The sequence below is a fragment of the Falco peregrinus genome, chromosome 17 (assembly GCF_023634155.1).
Source record: "Falco peregrinus isolate bFalPer1 chromosome 17, bFalPer1.pri, whole genome shotgun sequence".
NCBI lineage: Eukaryota > Metazoa > Chordata > Aves > Falconiformes > Falconidae > Falco > Falco peregrinus.
In genome coordinates, this window is record NC_073737.1 from 5003194 (window position 1) to 5022408 (window position 19215).

The 19215-nt window shown below is 47.0% G+C and overlaps 1 protein-coding gene across 5 annotated transcripts in view; it reads left to right on the top strand.

Moving 5' to 3' along the window:
* LOC101914268 (tetraspanin-15-like) overlaps nucleotides 1-19215 on the top strand; it is a 99132-nt gene that overhangs the window by 61710 nt on the left and 18207 nt on the right. For all 5 annotated transcript variants that reach the window (XM_055820316.1, XM_055820319.1, XM_055820317.1 and 2 more), the window contains 2 exons: nucleotides 13104-13178; nucleotides 16366-16461. In XM_055820316.1, coding sequence (XP_055676291.1) covers nucleotides 13104-13178; nucleotides 16366-16461 — 171 coding nt within the window. The remainder of the gene's footprint in view (nucleotides 1-13103; nucleotides 13179-16365; nucleotides 16462-19215) is intronic.

Sequence of the window (19215 nt, forward strand, 5' to 3'; positions counted from 1 at the left end):
GATTTCCAATAATATTTTTCTTTCTGCGCTAATACTCATGAATCATGGTTAATACTCTGTTTCCACAACGCGGTTTGAATTTGGAAGTGGAAAATTGACACATCAGAGGGTAGGAAATCTCATCCTTGGAGCGACCCAGGGCAACAGAAACCAAAGCTCATTAACGGTATTTCACAAGTTGTCGGCTGAATCAATTCTGCAATGGGCGCAGCTGAGCAAAAGAAATAATCCTGCCCGTTTGGGTTGGCTTTTTCTCCCCGTGGATATAAGCAGCTTCACGCCTGCCATGTGGGATAAATAAAGCAATACCCGGTCAAGTCATCACGCACAATAACACTTGCATCCCCTTTGGCTAGGAGATAAGAAGGGGGACGTTTGTCTCGTGTGTTAAAATAAGTTGTATTTCTGGGTGGTGGGGGTTTGAGGTTACTCAAGGCTCCTTGTCTGCCTTTAGTTGGCTGCAGAGCAGCACAATTAGCCCAGTACTACATCAGTTATCATTTTCCAGGAGCAGATAAATGAAGGGATATTCCGTAGAATTGTTTAGGTTGGAAAAGACCTTTAAGATCATCAAACCCAACTGTTAACCCGGCACTGCCAAGGCCACTGCTAACCCATGGCTCCACTAATCCACTATCCATTCCTGGTAATGGATCCAGCCTAATTCCCAGTCTTGGAACTGAAACGTTTCCCCCATGGATATATTCAGCTTGATGGGCACCAGCACAAGGAGGAGGGCACAGCAGCAGTGAGGTATTTTAGAAATGCCCTCGATGATGAGCTAAGTAAGGGTGTTCCTTGCGCGTGCATTGCACAGTTGCACAAAACCAGGAGGTATTTGTGGTCTGCATGGAAGAAAAATCATAGTCGTAGAATCATAGAATGGTTTGGGTTGGAAGGGACCTTAAAGACCACCCAGTTCCACCCCCTGCCACAGCCCAGGTTGCTCCAAGCGACGTCCAACCTGCCCTTGAACCGTTCCAGCTGATGGGGCAACCTGTGCCAGCATCTCACCACCCTCCCAGTACAGAATTTATTGTTAATATCTCACCTAAATCTGCCCTCTTTCAGTTTAAAACCATTCCCCCTTGTCTTATCACTACACGCCCTTGTAATGGCACCCCTTCTTGTAGGAAATAGTGTTGCAAGCTCATAGCGGGCAAAAAATGCACTTAAAGAGCATCTCTAAGAGCCGGTGCCACGAGTGTGGGTTTGCGTGTCCACCTCTGGCTTGCTCTGCCACCTTGGATGCCCCGTGGAGGACTTGCCCACTCAAAGGGGTTGAAGGTTTGTATGGGAGCAACCTTAGATTAGTGTTTTCCTGGTGGAGATGCGGCTTATCCCAGCAAAAATGCTTTATCCTTGTATTTTAAACAGTGAGACTGGGCTGCACTGGAAGAACCATCGCTGCTGGTGTGGTTTTATGGTACCGGAGTACTTGATGGTTTGTTGTGCTCTTACCTGCTCATGGTCATATTGGCAAAACCACGTGGCCAAGCCTGGACTTCTCAGTTGTGTTTGTGTTGGAATTGTCTGTGAAACATATTACCATTTCTATCCATCACCCAAAAGTGGGTGCTCCTACCAGGAATTCGTAGGGGGTTTCACTGCGGGGCATCCTCAGTGTGCAGCAACCTCCCCAGGCATGGGAGACTGGAGGTTGCTTTCATTTGTAGAAGTTGTTTCCTACTGGTTTTGTGCCGAATTTTATCAGGAAAACTCTTGAAAAAGACATTATTGGTTAGAGGGTTTGTAATCTATTCACCTTGAGGCGGAATCTGGTGGTGCAGGGGCCACGGAGGAGGGAGCTCTGCCCTGTGAGCCCCAAAACAGGCTCCAGAGCGACCCTGGAGATCGTATCATGAGGCAGCATAAAAATGCTCGTATTGATGCTGATGGAAAATCAGTGCATGAGTCCCATCAGGCTCCTGGGAGCTTGTGTGTGCAGACGGACTGCAGCTGCTCGAGTGCCTGCACATGCATTGTCAGGCACCCCAAGTTCCAACGATGAGCACAAAACACCCCAAAATTTCAAATCCCTGATAAAAATGGATTTGTCTCTTCATCTGAATAAATGTCTTGTTAACCTGGAGAGCAGGCAATACATCCCTCTCTGTTTAGGAGAAAATATTTCAATGCCCTACAAAAATTGATGGGATGGCACTTGACGTTAATAACCATTTTATTATATATATTTTTTTTTTTTAATTTTTTTTTTTTACACAAAATGCAGTAGGTGCAGGTGCGCACCTGCTTGTTAAATCCTCGTTCATCTCCCTCGCTTACTGCCGACTGATGGATTTTTATTTCCCTTAGCTCCCTGGAGAAAAAACATATCTCTTAGGCAAAACAGGAAAGCACCCAGCCTCCGAATCTGCTGCTGGATATATTATTCCAATATCCCCCCCTGCAAGGTGTAACACAAATTACATTTTGGTTTTAATCTTTTCCTTATCAGCCTTCTTCTCTCCACTCATTACCTGTAATTGTCATGCACAACCCCACAACGCGTACCCGTGTGTAAGCCAGATGATCACATCTTTAACGACTTCTCTAATAACCCAAGCGAAGTCTATTCAATAAAGCCACCGCCTGCTTGCAATTTTCTGCTCAAGTTTATTAGAAAAATTACCGGCAAGGCCTGGGGATTTTAGCTGCTGGCGCGTGTAATCGGCGTTATGAAGGCTCGTATTTAATCAATGGTTTAAGAATTTGTTTGGAAAGCAAGTTTCTTCTATCGCCATTAACATTTGCAAGGCTGGAAGAACGGCGGATTGTCTGGCGAGAATGGCTTGCCTTTGCTTTGAGGGAGTTCAGGGTAATTTAGCAAATAGACTGTAAAAATCAATATTTCTCTTGCGCAATTAGATGGCTTCGAGGAGCTGGGATGCTTTGGTTTGGGGACTGGAAATGCAACGGGACAGCTGCTCTGGCAGTTGGGTTTTGCAGTTGAATATGCCCAAACTGGCCCCTCTTTGTGCCTTTTTTAGAGCTTTTTTTTGCTAGAAATGTGTTGTGTCTTACTCAGCATCTCCTGCCCGGGGGCTCGGGACCTGTGCGCTCACCCCGTGGATATTTGAGCTTTCAAAAAATCAATAAAGCCCTGAATTTTCAGGGTTGGATTCCATAGAGTTGGTTTTATTTTATGCCGAACAGAAGAGAGATGAGGGTCCATGCAGGCCAAGAAATCCAACTTTTCCAATTTTCTTTTCCATTTGGTAAGTTTTTTGGGTTCTCCCTGCCTTGTGTTTGTCAGACTTGGCCACCCAAGGCAGGATTTGACCTTGGGTTTGTGGCAGTGAGAGGTGAGCTGCTCCCGCAGCTCTTTTGGCCTTTTGCAGGTGTTATATTTATATATATATATATATAAATATAAATATATAACCAACATAAAAAATACGTAAATACTTTTTTTTAATATAAATATATATAAAAGCAGATTTATATCTATACTGCTATTTCCAAATGTCAGCAACAGCAAGATGTGAAAAGCAAACTCCAGCAACCGCCGCCAGCTTTGCCACTTATTTTATTTGCAATTTTGTATTTTCACTCTGAAGGTCGACCCACGATGCGACTTCCTGAGTGGGGCTTGATAGCTTGATATTCGCTTTCCCACTCCCTCTCCAGCCCCTGATTGCATGTGTAAATAGAGAGATTAAACGCTGGGAAATGGCAGATATGTCAGGTTTGAAGAGAGGAGCGAGTGCGGCTGCGGGGAAATGGTTGGCAATCACAGAGCTATTGTGTGGCTGGAGAATTGTCCTTCTCCTGGGAAGATAAATTCCCACTCGAAGAGAGTCAGCTACTAGAGTGATTTGAAGCTTGGGGGCCCTGAATAAAAGCAATCAGGGTAGCGCACGTGTGAAGGAGCACTTTGAGGTCTGAGCTGGTCCAGGCAGCTGGGTTTTGTTCTGATCGTGTGGAGAAAGGGGCAAAAATTAACACAACCCCCCTCTATTGCAGCGGTGCCGTGTAAAGCATCCCTCTGCCACGTCGCCAGTGCCAACTCATTACCCTATAGCAGCCACTTAAAACTGATTTTAAGTCAGAGAAGGTGAAAACACCCATAAGTAGCGCCTTTCCCTTGTTTTTCTTCTGTGTTGGGAAGCATTGGGTGAAGTAGTTTGAAAAAGTTTGTGTTTTGTGGATGCGTTGCTTGCACTTAACCCACTTGGGTATTTGGCTCCGGTGAATTCCTTGTGGTTTTATGGTGCTGGAAACCCTTTTGGATGAAAGCAGAGGACGTGGTTGGGGTGTCCAGCTCATCCATTTACTGCAGGGTGTGCGTGGTGAGCGTGGTGACCTGGGGGGTTGGAGGAATTTGGGGTGAAGCTGGGGCTGGCCTGGGTTTGCAAAGCTGGTGGGTGATGGCTGGAGGTGGATTTTTCTGTCCCTGCAAAATGCACGAGGGAGACCCAGGCGGTTGAAGATGCAGGGGAAAAATGGGAAGTTTGTGGGCAATATGGAAATTCCCTAACAGAAAAAAAAATAAAGCAATTTCCAGCTGAAATGAGATTTGACCAGCATCTTCTTTAGGCTGTTTTTTCAGCTATTTCTGCCCTGTTAGAGGATGAAGGAGAAGGAGTTGCCCCTTTTGCCCTAGCCACAGCAAGAGACCGTGCTGTGTGGTTTTTCCATCAGTGAGATGCGGCTTTTGGAGAAGTGGTTGCAGGTTTTGGTTGCAAAAGGTGCAGGTTTTGGAGGTCAGGTGCATCCCACCTCCACCACAGCGCCACGTGTTACAAACCAGAGCAGCATCGATTGCTGGGACGGCAGCGCTGGGAGGCTCCGGCTGTGTGGTGTCATGGACAGCACACGCCGAGCACGGTGGAAAACTTGATAAAATAATAAAAACTTCTGATTACAGGTTTGCATGAGAAATGAAGCTGCGTTTCGGTGTTTGAACCCATCTGGGGTTATGATTGCTGCTGAGAGAGAGGTCACCAGGCGTTTTTCCACTTGCTTTTGTCAGCTTGTGGGGAAATTTGGGGTTAATTGAGGATGCTTTGTGCAAAGCATCACTGCAACACCCCATTTCTCTTTATGCTTCCTGAGGACTAGGCTGGGGTCCAGGCTGCGCTGCCCCAGCTCCTGCATCCTCAATGAAAAGTTATCTCTGGATATTCTACTACCAGCAGGTTTCAGTGATGCTGCTTTAACTCTCCAAAAAACAAATTCCCGGTAATTAGCACACAAATAGACCCTGCTGGAAAAAAGTGATTGAAGAAACTCCTTCCTGCCGAGGTTTGCTCGGGAATCTGCATATATTTCTTTTTACTTCCTAAGCCCACTGATTATACAGCGTGCTCTGATTACAGGCTTTCTGAACAAAACCACCACTTTCTAGATTTTTTTTTCTTTTCTTTTCTTTTCTTTTCTTTTTTTTTTCTGCTTAGCTGCACAGAGGGGTGGATAAATGAGGAGAATCTGACATTTGCACAGCAGCAAGCATTTGGGATTGCCAGGAGAGCTGAAAATATCCCCGACCCAGGAGCAAAAGCAGGAGAATCCCATCTTTGTGCTAGGGACCGGAGCCGGTGCAGCAGGGCTTGGGAGCAGGCAGGTACCGATGCTTCCCTATTTGTGTAACAAGCATCCAGCATCTTCAGCCTTCCCCTGAGTGGGATGGACCTGCAAACCCTCTAAAACTCAAATCCCTGCAAAATACAGTGAGAAAAAGCCTTGCAGAGACCCTCCAGCGCTTTTTACCCAGCCCTATGCATCTAATTTATTCTCCTTTAAATCTGTGATTTTTCAAGCCCTTCTAATTATTATTATTTCATTTGCTTGAGACAAAGTGGCAAACCCCCGGGTGGCAGAAGGAGCTTTGTACGAGAAGTCATGGCTGATCTCCTCCCTTTAAGAGTTGCTTGCCTCTTGGCTGGGACTTTTTAATCACCCCAACGTGCTTTAAAAGGGGATTTGCTTGGCCCAGGTTTGGCTCTGAGGGAGAAGAGGGGGCTGAAGCCCTGGGGGAGTTAACGATTCCCTTGCCATACTAATTATCGGCGCTTTCACACTGAATTTCTTGCAGTGTGCCCGCTCACCATCTTTCTAGGAGCAGTTTGGGAAGGTTTTGTGAGCAGCAAAAACCCCCAAACTTTATTCTTCCCCAGCCTCAGATGTTGAGCATCACCAGCAGACTCGCAGCATGTCATGTTTCTTTCCTTGGCGCTCACCCCTTTCTTCTTTAATCTCATCGCTAAATTAGCCATTGCAATAATAACAGCCACCCTTGCAGCGAGTTAGTGGGGCTTCGCAGCTTCTGGAAAACCCAATGAAGGGCTGATTCCAAAAATCCTCCAAGAGTGGATTATATGGACACCTCTGGAGTTATGTACCTTTTCAAAACGAGTTTCTGATAAATAAGAGTTATATCTCGTGCTGCATTTTGACTCCCTAAAGAGAACCGCTTGAAGTTGGTGCCACCCGTTGCACGGTGAAAGAATGCTGCTGAGCACCCGGATAAGAGTGAGGAGAGGTTTTTGCAAAGTCTGAGGTGATGTTAATAGCATCCAAGTGGTTTAATCTGTGTTAAGAGTTTCCAGTGAATAGCCTGGTGTTCATTAAAGGATTGAGCTGATTGTGCCATTGAAATAGTTTTCTGATGGGGGGGGGGGGGGGGGAGCAACAAGTACAGAGATCTTTGAAAAGAGGTGATGTTTGATTGCTTGGCTCTCGAAGTCTGAAAAAAATCAGATTTGAAAGGAGCCATTGCTCATAGAACTGGATGGAGGGGAGGTCTAAGAGGTGACATCCATCCCTTTTCATGAAAACCTCCTTTTCTCTGGGTTTTGGGGAACACGAGCATGTTACATCTGACCTGGTGTTGAGAGGGGAGCAGGGCTATAGCCAAGGAAGGGTTAAAAGCAGCTGCAGGCTATAAAAGACCAAAGGGAATAAAAAGGGGGTTTCTGGCAGGTCTGGGGAGCAAATTTGTTCTTCCAAGGGGCAGAGCAGGCACCTGTGGGACTTGGTGGAGGTAGGGCTGGTACCTGGGCTGCGGGGGATGGACCACGGCTCTTGGGTAGCCCCAGTGGGTTGTTTGCAAGGCTGCTGGCTCTTCGGGGATTAAACCCAGGCTTCTTGGTTATTCAGCTTCTGAAGCATAAAGGAAATGTGTCTTTTGGCTGGAGGTTTGGCAAATGCAGGCGTGAAACCCAGATGGGGTGACGAGCCCCAGCCTGGGTACATGGGCAGCAGGGGCACGTTGCCTGCCCCCTGAATAAAATAACGTGGTTTGCGTGGATAAAATAGTGCCCTGGGCAGGGAGGGTTAGTGCTGTACTGCTAAAACAGAAGATGTTCTGCCAAGTCTCTTCATCTGGGCTTTGTTGTCCTTGTTTTATCTGTGTAGGAGACATTCCTGACAGATTTTGGTGGGTTGTTTTTTGGGTTTCTTTTCTTTTCTGTTCTTTTTTCTCTTCAAAGCAGCTATGAAAGCTCTTTCGATGTGGGAATAAACAATTATTTGGGTTTTCAGAGAAAGGGCTGCATGCAACTGTCAGGAAAAAAAGCAAACCCTTAGAAAGGGCCACTCTGCGTGGGAGAAAGCTCTAACATGTCATTGGGAGGAAACAGTTCTTTTAAAAATTTAAAATTTCAGTCTGGGGATCAAAAGCTCTGTGTTTCTGTGCTTATGTGAAACCGTGGACTCTTCTGTGGCCAGTCCCGCCGAAGAAGGAGGAGGTGGCAGGTGCTTGCCAAGGGGATGATTTAGTGGCCTCCCAGGTAGAGTGAAAGATTTATTTATCACACGCCCCTGCATCGGGTGTGCTTCACGCCAGCGGCACATTTGATCTGTTCCTGTTTATCAAGAGGGAACAACCAGTTCCCTGTCTGGATGCCCAAAAATGCAGCAAAACCTGGGGGCCACCATCCTGTAAACTCCTGGGCATGGAAAACCAGGGTGATTCGTGTTTTATAGGAGGAGAAATTAAATTGCACGAGTTTCTTTTCATCTTGGGGATGGGAGGTCCAGATTTTCCATCCCTTGATGACCTGTTGCCACTTCTATATGAAAAGGTCCAAACCCTTTTCTTGCATTGGCTTTGGTGGGGCTGACTTAGCTCCTTCACTGCAGAAGCAGCTATAGAAATGGATAAAAATAAAATATTGGGGAGGTTATTTGCATGAATGTGGAGTGTACCTGTTCCCACAGGGGTTGAATGGTGACTGTAGAGCCTGGAGTGAGGATAAAATTCAAAGAGGGGGTTCAAACCCCTCTGTTCCTCCTCTGTTCACTCTATAGGGTCTCATTATATGGGGCTTGGAGAGTCTTTTAAGTATGACCAGTAACTTTTTCTCAGTAAAACACCCACTTGATTTCTTAAATTAGGCAGCTGTTTATGATCTGCCTGTACTACTTTAATATGAAGTTCATCAAGAGGGCAGGAGGATTCAAAAGCAGCATCCTCAGCCTCAGTTTTCCCAGTATCCCACTGCAGAGTAGCCAAGAATCTATTTATAAGTTTATTTCTTTTTGTTTTGGCTTGTATTATGGCCTCTCTAGAAATTATCATCCTCGTTACAGTTCTTACTATCTCATCCTTTCCTGTGACTGAGCCGAGGGAGGAAATGGATCATCAAGAAGTAAAATCTTTTCCTGTATCAGCCCCTGGTTGCCACAGGGGAAACTCCTGGCGCCAGGTAGAAAGGAAGGCTTTTTGGGGATTTTCTTTTTCTTTCTTTTTTTTTTTTTTTTAATTTTTTTCCCTGCAGTTGTGGCAGCCGGTTACTCTCCCTGGCCGCGCTGTGAGATCACAGCAGCATTTCACAGCTGGAGCTTGCTCATATTAAATAAACATCACAGATTTCTCTGGTGCTTTCATGATGCTCCAGGAGCTCTTCCCTCCTACTGCCTGTGTCTTCTCCTTTCCCCACTTCATCTCTGGCAAACAGCATCCCTCTCCCATCCAAAATCCCTTTGGAGCCACACTGGGGCTTGGCATCTGAGCTTCCCATGGCTTATAGGTGTCTCAAGTGCGTCTGAGCTCAGGAGTGATGCTCAGCCTCTATCCATGGCTCAGGGCTCCTTCCCTTGGCTGGCTCCCAAATAAATCCCTGCGTGGCTTATCCATCCCTCAGCCTCGGTGCCTCCAGCCCGTCCCTGGACCCGTGTTCATCCCTTCTGCCAGGTGAGGACACATTTGAGCTGGAAATTGCAGGTGGCTGCACGCTGCTCGTGGTCTGGAAACGAAGCAGCAGCAGGTTTGCACCCCTCCGTTGGCCAGACCCAGGGCTGAAAGAGTTTACTCTGGACCAACTCAGGATTTCAGGTGGGTTTTAAGCTTCTGGGAGATGAAACCTGATGGCGAGACATCCCATCTGGTGGAGGGAGGTGGCAGAAAACCAAACACCCAGAGGGCGTACGGGAAGGGATCGCTCCAGGCTACCTATATATTGCTTATGTCAAATGACCCTAATGAAGGGGGTTATTCCCCAAATTGGAAGGAGATTAGTCTTTAAACCTGAGGTGGTGCGTGGTCCCTGGGTGCTTTCCTTCTGTGCTCAGTTGGGCTTTGGGAGACATTAACGATGAGCAAAACGGCGCCGGAGACTAAGAGGAGGGAAGGGAGCAGCTTGGAGCTCTGCTGATGGTGGGCATGGGGGTGATTAGTCTTCTTGTCAAGGTGTTTGAGGGAATTAAGCAGTATAATTTATTGTGAGCTTTTGAATTGATGAGCTATTTAAAGGGAGCTGGCTGCAGCCAGTGTTAATTTAATCAGAATTGAGCAACTTCTCCCCGATCCAGCCGTCTCGGCCAAGAGGAAGGTTTTACTGGGGAGTTTCTCTCCACGAAAACTGGGCTTTGCTTTGTGCTGGGTGGTGGGTGGGATCCTCAGGCACCTTCCCAGTTCCTCCTTCGCAGCGTTTGTCTCCTCTCAGGGCTGCAAATGGTGAAGCCTATGGGTGACGCCGTGGAGGCACCACCACTTCCATGCAAAGGGTGAATTTTTGCAAAATCTGGGGGGAAAACCAGCTCTTCAACGTACTGCTTGGTGGTTCGGTTTTATTTTTACTTTGCCATTTTGAACTTGCTGCAAATCTGAGGCAGCTCAAGGCAGGGTTAAATGCTGTTTAATGTGGATTTTCACTCATTATTTTGCTGCTGGAGTCTTTTTAAGGACCAAAACTGATTTATTGGGGCTGGCAGACAGCAGGGGCTGCAATGCCCTGGTTAAAAGAGACCAGCATGGACGTTGCCAGCAATTTTGCTCCAAAACGTGTGTTATGGTTACCGGTGGTTGCTGTAATCCTTGTGAATGCAAAAAAGGTGCCACCTTCTGCTCTGTCCATGCAGCTGGCGAGGGTTTGCACGCTCCGCTCGGCCGTTATTTGGGGGAAGAAGAGCTGGTTTTTGCTCAGGCTGCACAATTTTCCAAGCTCGTGCTGGAGACCCAGCTTTGTGGTTGCTTTTCTTGCAAACCCTCTATAAATTATAAGGGAAATTCTGGGCTTTCTGAAGGCAAAGTTACGTGTGGTGGGGTGCCCAGGGGGGCTGGGCATCACCTACGTAACAACTTCCCAGGTTTGCAGTTTTCCTCTTGCAAGGAATTGCTATTGGCATCTGCCGTGGCTTTCTTCCTAATTAATGCCGCCGCTTTCCCTCTGTTTATGAAGACCTTGAGTTAAACTCTTTTTCTGGGGGGCTTGCTTTCCTGGAAACGATGGTTTGGCCACCTATGAACTTCCTTTTGAAAGCCACGTTCGGTCATCGTTTTCCTAAGAGCTGGGTACAGTTGGTGTCCCATGGACCTTTATAAATCAGATATCAAACGTGGATATTAAATATTACCTTCGATTTCAGTATGCACAGCTGAGTTGCATTGTATAAACCTCGCCTCTTACACCTTGAACTGACGAGCTGCACGGCAGAAATTGAGGCTGGAAGAAGGAAATGGAGCGGGGGATAAAATCAGCGCATGGTGTGCAATGGCCAAAGCGCTAGGAAGAGCGGAAAAACCACCCAGCAACCGGCACGAGGGGTCTTTGGGGTTCAAATCCTGGATTTCTGGGGGGAGCTGCAGGGCTGGTGCTTTCGGAGGGGCCTCTCATGTGTTGGGCAAGAGGAAACGCTGCGCATGCCGCGCCGCGCTGGCTTGTAGGTGATTCTGGGTGTGCTGGTCTGACCGCGAGCGCGGCGGGGTCCCTGCTCGGGCTTCGGAGCTATGGCGGCTTGTCTCTGCCCGCAGCGGGCTGGGAAGAGTGCCAACCGCTTCCTGGTACACAAACGAGAAAGCACTCTTTTTTTTTTTTTTTTTTTTTTTTTTTAAAAAATTTTTGCTTTTTTCACCCCTTTTTTCCTTTTTTTTGCTTTTATCCTCCTTTTCCTCCTTTGGTTTCCTTTTGTTTCCTTTTGTTTGTTTCCTTTTGTTTCCTTTTGTTTGTTTCCGTTTGTTTCCTTTTGTTTGTTTCCGTTTGTTTCCTTTTGTTTCCTTTTGTTTGTTTCCTTTGTTTCCTTTTGTTTGTTTCCTTTGTTTCCTTTTTCTTTTTTTCTTGTTTCCTTTTTTCCTTTTTCCTTTGCTTCTTTTTTTCCCTTTTTTTTTCTTCTTTCTTCTTTCTTCTTCTTCTTTGCTGCTGCTTGCTGCTGCTTCCTGCTTCTTCCTGCTTCTTCCTTCTTCTTGCTTGCTTCTTGCTTGCTTCTTGCTTGCTTCTTGCTTGCTTCTTGCTGCTTCTTGCTTGCTTCTTGCTTGCTTCTTGCTTGCTTCTTGCTTGCTTCTTGCTTGCTTCTTGCTTGCTTCTTGCTGCTTCTTCCTTTTTTTTTTTTTTTCCCCCCTCTTTCTTGAGTTGTAACTAAGGCTGAAGAGCAAAAACGTTTCCAAACCGGAATTCCTCTCACTGCTTGCCGCAGCGTTATGAGCTCTAGCCATGCCCTGATTGATCAAACCGTGTACCACGCTGCCCTGGCCTTCCTCCCAAAGCAGCCCCGTTTTATATCAGTTCAGATGCACATCATCTCTGCCACCAGATAACAGGTGCTTAGTTAATTGAATTCCTTAATTATGGGATTCCTTGCCTAATTATACCTGGCCTGTTATGAACTGATTTAGCTGGTGATGGAAGTGATGCTGCTGCTCTAGTGGAGCCACGCTCGTTGGCTGTTCGCAAATATGCACAGTGCAAATCTCATCAGTGGGTAGATAATTAAAAACCCCGATAGTTTGGGGCATGAAGTGGCATTTTGCTGCAATGGTGCTTTAGTTTTGGCAAGCTTGGGAAATCATTTCGGGGCATGTGGGTCCCTGCACTGCCTGCCTTTGTAAACAGGCTGTTCTAATAAACCAGTGGTCAAAGTGAATATTGTGGTAATAAATTACCTCTTCCCCCCCACTTCCTGCCCCCCCCCCCCCTTTTTTTTTTTAACTTGCTTTTGGATTTTTAGCTAGTTACCATGGTAACTTTCCACCTTCCTTTTTCTGGTGAGTCTCCAAAGTCGCTGCTGGAGGTAGCCTTGGGGAGACAAGTGTGAGCCGGGCAGAGCTTTGCTCTCCATCCTCTGCCAAGTCAGGTGTGATGCCCCATGAGACCTCTCCTTTAGGGACCAAAGCATCAAGAGACTGACGGGTGCAGGCTGCAAGAACATCAGACCTTCTCCTTTCAATTGTTTGCTCCATCAGGACATTGATTTCCAGCCTAAATGTGGTGCCACAATCCCTTCTGGCAGAGGCATGAGTTTTATTGCCCATATCTGGGGGATGGATGATCCTCCACTGGATGTTCAGCTTGGAAATGTCAGTGTTCCACCTGGCGCCAGCATCCCATCGCAGAGGGATGCTGCGCACCTGTGACTACCCAGATATAACATTTGCTCCCACTGCATCCCTTTTACCCTTTTCCCCATGCAGAATCTGGCCACTCAGATGGCTTCTTCTTTCAATCCATCCATCCTTCCTTCTTGCCTCACTTTCTATAAGGGAGCAAAATGCTTTACCTGTTAGGACCAAGATCTTTGGAGGAGATTTTCAGGTCCCTGGGGAGCTGGTAATGAAATGACATGACTTCAAAGTGTTTCAAAGCAGCTCCTGGTTTTCAGGTCTCCCTGGTTGTGGCTAACTGCCTGACTTGGAGCGGGGCTAATCCTTCCCTTTCTCTTTTCAGTTCTTCTGGGTCCTTCTGGTGATCTTCCTCACAGAGCTGCTGCTGCTATTCATCGAAATCATCTTTGAAAACAAGGTGGGTGCGATCGGGGAGGCCTTTGGATGCTGCGCGGTGACAGACTGCAGCCCCGCATCGTCGGGGAGGAAAATTCCTCAAGGATCTGTTAGCATGTGCCCTGAAAATGAAGGTTTTCATGGCTCTTGCTCTGCTGGGGCTGCACATTGTGCTCCAGAGCTGCGATGGATCTCCAGCACCACCCAGAGCCGCACCGCAGCTCCCTGTGCAGACTCTCAGCCGTGGTTTTGGTGTTTGGTTTTTTGTTTGGTTTTCTTTTTTTTTTTTTTCTTGAAGGCTCATTAAGCTCCTCATCTCAATTATGTTAACTGCTGGCTTGCATTTGCAAGGACAGGGACAGGTTAGAGTTATAGCTGAGCTGGCGAGATGGTAAATGCTTCCAACAGATGTCCTTTTTGGCCGCTCGCCTTCTGCCACAGAAACCCTACCATTTTCAATTTAATCTTACCCTTGCAATCCATCAAACAATTAAATTGCTAATCTCAATCTCTGCTGGCTCCGTGAATGCACAAGGCAGGAGAACAACTGAGATTCCTACCTACGGACTCTAAAAATTGATTCCCCTACATGCAAACAGCTTGATCGTTTCCAACCCATCAAGGCTGGGGTTGGAGTTGTGGGCTTGGTGAACACCAAAACCAGGTTGGGTTTGGAGCTGGGGGCTTGGTGAGCCCCAAAGCCAAGTTGGAGCGTGAGTTGTGGGGTTGGTGAACACCAAAACCAGGTTGGAGTGTGGGTTGTGGGATTGATGAGCCCCAAAGCCAGGTTGGATTTCGAATTGTGGGCTTGGTGAGCCCCAAAGCCAGGTTGGGGATGGAGCTGGGGGCTTGGTGAGCCCCAGAGCCAGGTTGGATTTGGAATTGTGGGCTTGGTGAGCCCCAAAGCCAGGTTGGGGATGGAGCTGGGGGCTTGGTGAGCCCCAGAGCCAGGTTGGGTTTGGAATTGTGGGCTTGGTGAGCCCCAAGGCCAGGCTGGGGTTGGAGTTGTGGGCTTGGTGGGCCCCAGAGCCAGGTTGGGTTTGGAATTGTGGGCTTGGTGCACCCCAAGGCCAGGTTGGAGTTGGAACCAGGAGCTTGGTGATCCCCAAGGTCAGGTTGGGTTTGGAGTTGTGGGCTTGGTGAACCCCAAGGCCAGGCTGGGGTTGGAGTTGTGGGCTTGGTGAGCCCCAAAGGCAGGTTGGGGTTGGGAGCTGTTGGCTTGGTGAGCACCAAGGCCAGGCTGGGATTGGGAGCTGTGGGCTTGATAAGCCCCAAAGTTGAGGAGAGGCAACAGCAGAGGATGTTGCCTTTTGGATGCTGCAGCCAACTCCATCCGGCAGCTTCTCGGAGCTTTCAGAAACCCTCTGATCCCTGAAAAACCTGGTGCACCAGTTCTTCTCCAAGGAAGATCAGATTGCTTGAGTCCTTCCTCCGTGTAGAAAAACCTATATCTGCTGCCTCATAGAGGCTGTGTTTTTGTGAAATTCAGCATGAAATCCTCTGCTTTGCTCCACCTTTGAGCCTCAGTGACGGTGCTCAGCACCATCCTGCACTGCAGGATTGCAATGGGGAACCACTGGTACCATCAGGAGAGGGGACTGCAGCTTCATGATTCAACTCCTGGATTGAGTAGAAACCATTAGCACCTAAATTGTGCCTTAATTTAAATTTAACGGGCGATATCAAAACCTAATTAAAAATCAAACAATGAGGGAGAAAGAAAAGAGAGATCCGACAAGCGATGAATCCACTTGACCTGAAATTGTTCGGAGGCACAAATCTGCATTTGGAACAATGGTTGTTTATTTAAACTTGATAAAAACATATTTAATTGGATTTTGTATTAAATAAGCAAGGACGAGGAACTAATTTAGTGGCCTTGAAGCTGCTAAGCATTGAAATGGGCTCTGTTGATATGCAAATGGGGTTTGGGAGATTATCAGAGATAATGGGTTCAGCATCCTTGAAGGGAAAGGGAGTGGGGAGGTCTTATAACCAGAACTTCATGATTAACCCTGTGACATTTATCTCCCACCTTAAAATCAAGATTTAATTACAGAGGCTGCCTTGGGGCTGGCATCTCCTGGGAAGGCGTTAGGCTCGTGGGGTGAGCCCATCTGGGGAAAACCAGGCAGAAGATGGTAAAACCCCGGCATTGCCTGTTGTGTTGGTCTTCACGGTGGGCAAACTGGGAATTAACATTTTAATAAACTTCCACATGAGCAATTTCTTAAAGTTTTTTTTCAGATCTCCTTGCCAGATCCCTCGCTGTCGGCAGGCTTTGTTTGCTGCTCTGACGTGCCTTCATCTCTCTTTTTCTTTATTCCCCGTTCTTCTCCCCATTCCCAGTTTGCCCAACCTCTAATTTTCATGTCAGAGTGAATTATGAAAAACGTTTTCTTCCCCTCCCCCCCACCTTTCCTCTGCTTCTAACTCAGAAAAAAAGTTCCTTTTTCCTTCATTAATATTTCTGCTCGGTGGTTTGTCACGCAAACCTGCACCAGGCTCTGCATAGGACATTTCGAGCCGCCGCTCCCAGCTCCCTTATATGCTTCCCAGGCATCTATAAAATACATTTTCCATTTCATTAATGTTTAATGTGAAGTGCCTGATGTGGCAGAGCCTCCTCGGAGATAGGGCAGCAGGGAGAGCCATTCCCTTTCAGGGTGTGATTGAATTCCTGGATGATTTGTTGGGATTAGGAGTGATTGAGGGCTCTGAAGAGGTCTCTGCTCCCGTATGTTGCTCATCCCATGGATAAATCACCGTGCGGCTGGTGGCGTTGGCTGTCGCAGCCCGTTTCACCCCCTCCAGCCCCTCCTAACACATCAGAACCCCCCTGCCAGTGGTTAACATCCTGTTAGCCGATGAGATTGAGAATTTGAGGGAGCTTTCAAAGAAATCACCTTAATAATTCAATCTAATATAGGAAAAGCTGGGTGGGCAAAGGTGTGTGGGTCTGCTCACACATGCAGGAAATGGGGAGATGCTGTGGGATGCTGCTAGCCCTGAGACCACAAAAATGATGCTGCTAGCCCTGAGAGCTCAAAAATGATGAATTTTGCCCCAGGAAATAGGCTCACAGGTTAAATTCTTACTCCGGTAACAGCTGGTGACACTTGCTATGAAAAAAAATTCATGTCCTGCAATATTTTCTCAGTGCCTTTCCCATGTGTGAGCCATGGTTTTGGTTTTTTTTCTGTCACCAGATGAATGCCGTTTTCCACTCCAATATCCAAGAGGGCATCAGACACTATTACGATGACCTTGACTTCAAGAACATCTTGGATTTCGTACAGGAAAAGGTTTGGGTTTGGAGGGAGGGGTGGCATTGGGGAGGTCTGGTTGTGAAGTTTGTCAAGGAGTGGTGAATTCTATGCCTGGCTGAGGCAGAAGCATCGGTTTTCCCTGTATTTTTGGAGTTTATTCCCATCCCTGCGGTGCCTCGCTTGATCTGTCTTGAATATCTCGATCTTTCTTGGTTTGCGCTGCTCTTTTGGCACGGTTTTGCGTTGTGCTGCTCTCCCAGCTCACCCCGCAGCGGGGTTTGGTGAGTTTTTCTGCCACCTGTGTGCCCTGAAAAGAGCATCTTCTGCTCCACACCATAGCGTGGACAGCCAGGCTGTTTATATTTCCCGGTCTTGATGGGAAACCAGCGCCTGATGCCTGAAAGCTCTTTTGATCGCTACCCCAGCCTGCGCAGAGAGATGGAAGGATAAAATACCATGGGCTAAAGCTGCTTCAGGGCTGCAGTGACCCTTAGGTAGGCCACCTTAGGTAAGTCTTTTTACTCAAGGTGTCATCAGTAGCTGGCCAAGCCCTTGTCTCAATGGGAAAAGTGCAGATAAGGTGTTTTCACACAGTCGCTGGAAGGAGAGGAGACCTCCAGCCTCTCCACAGGCAAGACCGGGAGCAAACTGCTCTTGGTGCTGACAAGAGCTGTGCCCAGTCCAATACTGGGGCTTGGCATAGTCTGCTTGAACGTTTTTATACGTGTGGTTGCATATTCTGTCTCATATCGAACACTCAGAGCCTGCCAGGAGCTGGCAGGATCCAGCCCCCATCCTCAAGCCAGCCTGCGGGTCAATTAAACCATCCTCCCAAATCTATTGTTTTTAACCAAACTCTTGATACGCTGCTGCTGTCGCCTTCTATTTTATGCACCATGTAGCTTCTTTGAGGTACTAAGTATTAAATATTAAATTAAAACACCTTCCTAATTCCTTCTATTGAGGCCCGGCTAGATCTGTTTCTCTTTTGACTCTTGAAAACCAGGGTAGTGGTGCTTCAGCAAAGCGATGATGCGTCCCCGTGAGTACGTTGAAAAGCCAAGTCGGGTCAGGATTTGAAGTCATTACCCACATCACTGAGTGTCTGGCTGGTCCGGACAAGTTTGGTTGGCTCCAATGTATAATTTGGTTTTTCCAGTACTGGTGAGAGCTGCTCCTGAGAATTTGGGAGATGTAGGTTTTGCTCGTGAGGATATTTGGTGTATCCGTTATTTGTGTTACTATGAGAGGGAAGCACTTGGCTCGAAGCATTTGGCGAATGGGAAAAAAAAAAAAAAAAAAAGTGGGGAAAACCCCAAACTTTGAGAGCTAGGAGGGAAATCGCAGCGATTTTACATCTCCTGGGTTGGTTTTGGAGAGCAGAGCCAGGCTTTGCCGGCAAAGCTGCTTTCAGAGAAACTTTGAACGTTCTCACCTCAGCCTGGTTTCTCGCCTTTCATTATGGGTCGAAGCATCACAAACATGTGAATCTTGTCTCTCGCTTTGAAGAAAAAGGAGACTGCGAAGCTCTTTCTTTGATGTAGCTGGAATTCAAGGCTGGTGGTGCCCTCCACTCTCCCCTTTCTGGGCTTAAACACCTGCTTTTGATTCTTGGAGTCATCATTAGTGAACCGAGCACATTAATAAGACCAGGAGCCCTCTGAAGGTCGCAAGATGCAACTGATTCTGAGAAAGATCAGAATCTTTTTCAAGTTTTACTCCAACCTCTCTAAAAAGATGCTGTAATTCAGACCTCTCTGTATGAATGATAAATGGCTGCTGCCACCAGCAGTCGGGAAGTTCATGATGGAGCCATCCCCAACGAGTGGTGATGAGGAGATTAGACCACAAATTTCCAGATAAAGCAGAACATATTTGCGGGAAGGATTCTGTATCTCCAGACAAGCAAGGATCAGGTACTGAGCATATAATCTCATTGCATTTTTGCAACATTTTGCCCCGTCTCCTTCTTCCCTTGACTTTTAATAAAAAGTTTTCAGGGGGACGATCTTCATCTCAAAGTCTCTGTCTGTACTACAAGAAGTTGGCTGCCACTTATAGTGTGGCTGATAAGTCTTGAACGTCTGCACATTTTATCTTGTAGCGAGAGAAGGAGCTCTGCAAGAACGTTTAGCTCATCACTGTGAGCTTTTCTATTAGCAATTATGATTTCCGATCCAGGAACGACAGCAACGTTGGGCAATTGAAATGTAGGGTTGCTTTGACCTGAGGGTAGGACAGGGGAGAGGCGATGCAGAGGAATAAGTGATGTTAAGAGAAGGGAAATTGCTTTTACGGGACCCGAGCAGCCCGCAAGAGAGTGAAGACTAGCAGTCAGTCTGGAAGGATTGCACCCAGACCTGTTTTTTTGATAAAACACAATCTCAGAGCAGCTTGTTACCATCGTTTAGGGGTTATTCTCACTGTTTTCCTTATTAAAACCCTTGTCTATGCATAGGTGAGCCGGCACATGGCTTGTTTAGGTCGGACAAAACCACACTACGCTCCTCAGGATTTCAATTTTGCTTAAACCCTCTCTCAAGTGATGCTTTAAAGTAGAGCCACCTGCCTTCCACACTTAAACCAGCATCATACAGTAAAACCAGCAAGTAATTATTGTCCGAAGTGCCAGACGTTAATATTTTTCATTACCAGGTTGATGGTACAAATAATGTGGTTTTAGCTGTCGACACCTGCTTGGTCTGGCTGCCTGTGAGCAAATAGATATGGAAATAAATTGCCCTAAAGAAAATAATACTTAGATGTTTTTATCAGGCATTTTTGCTGAAC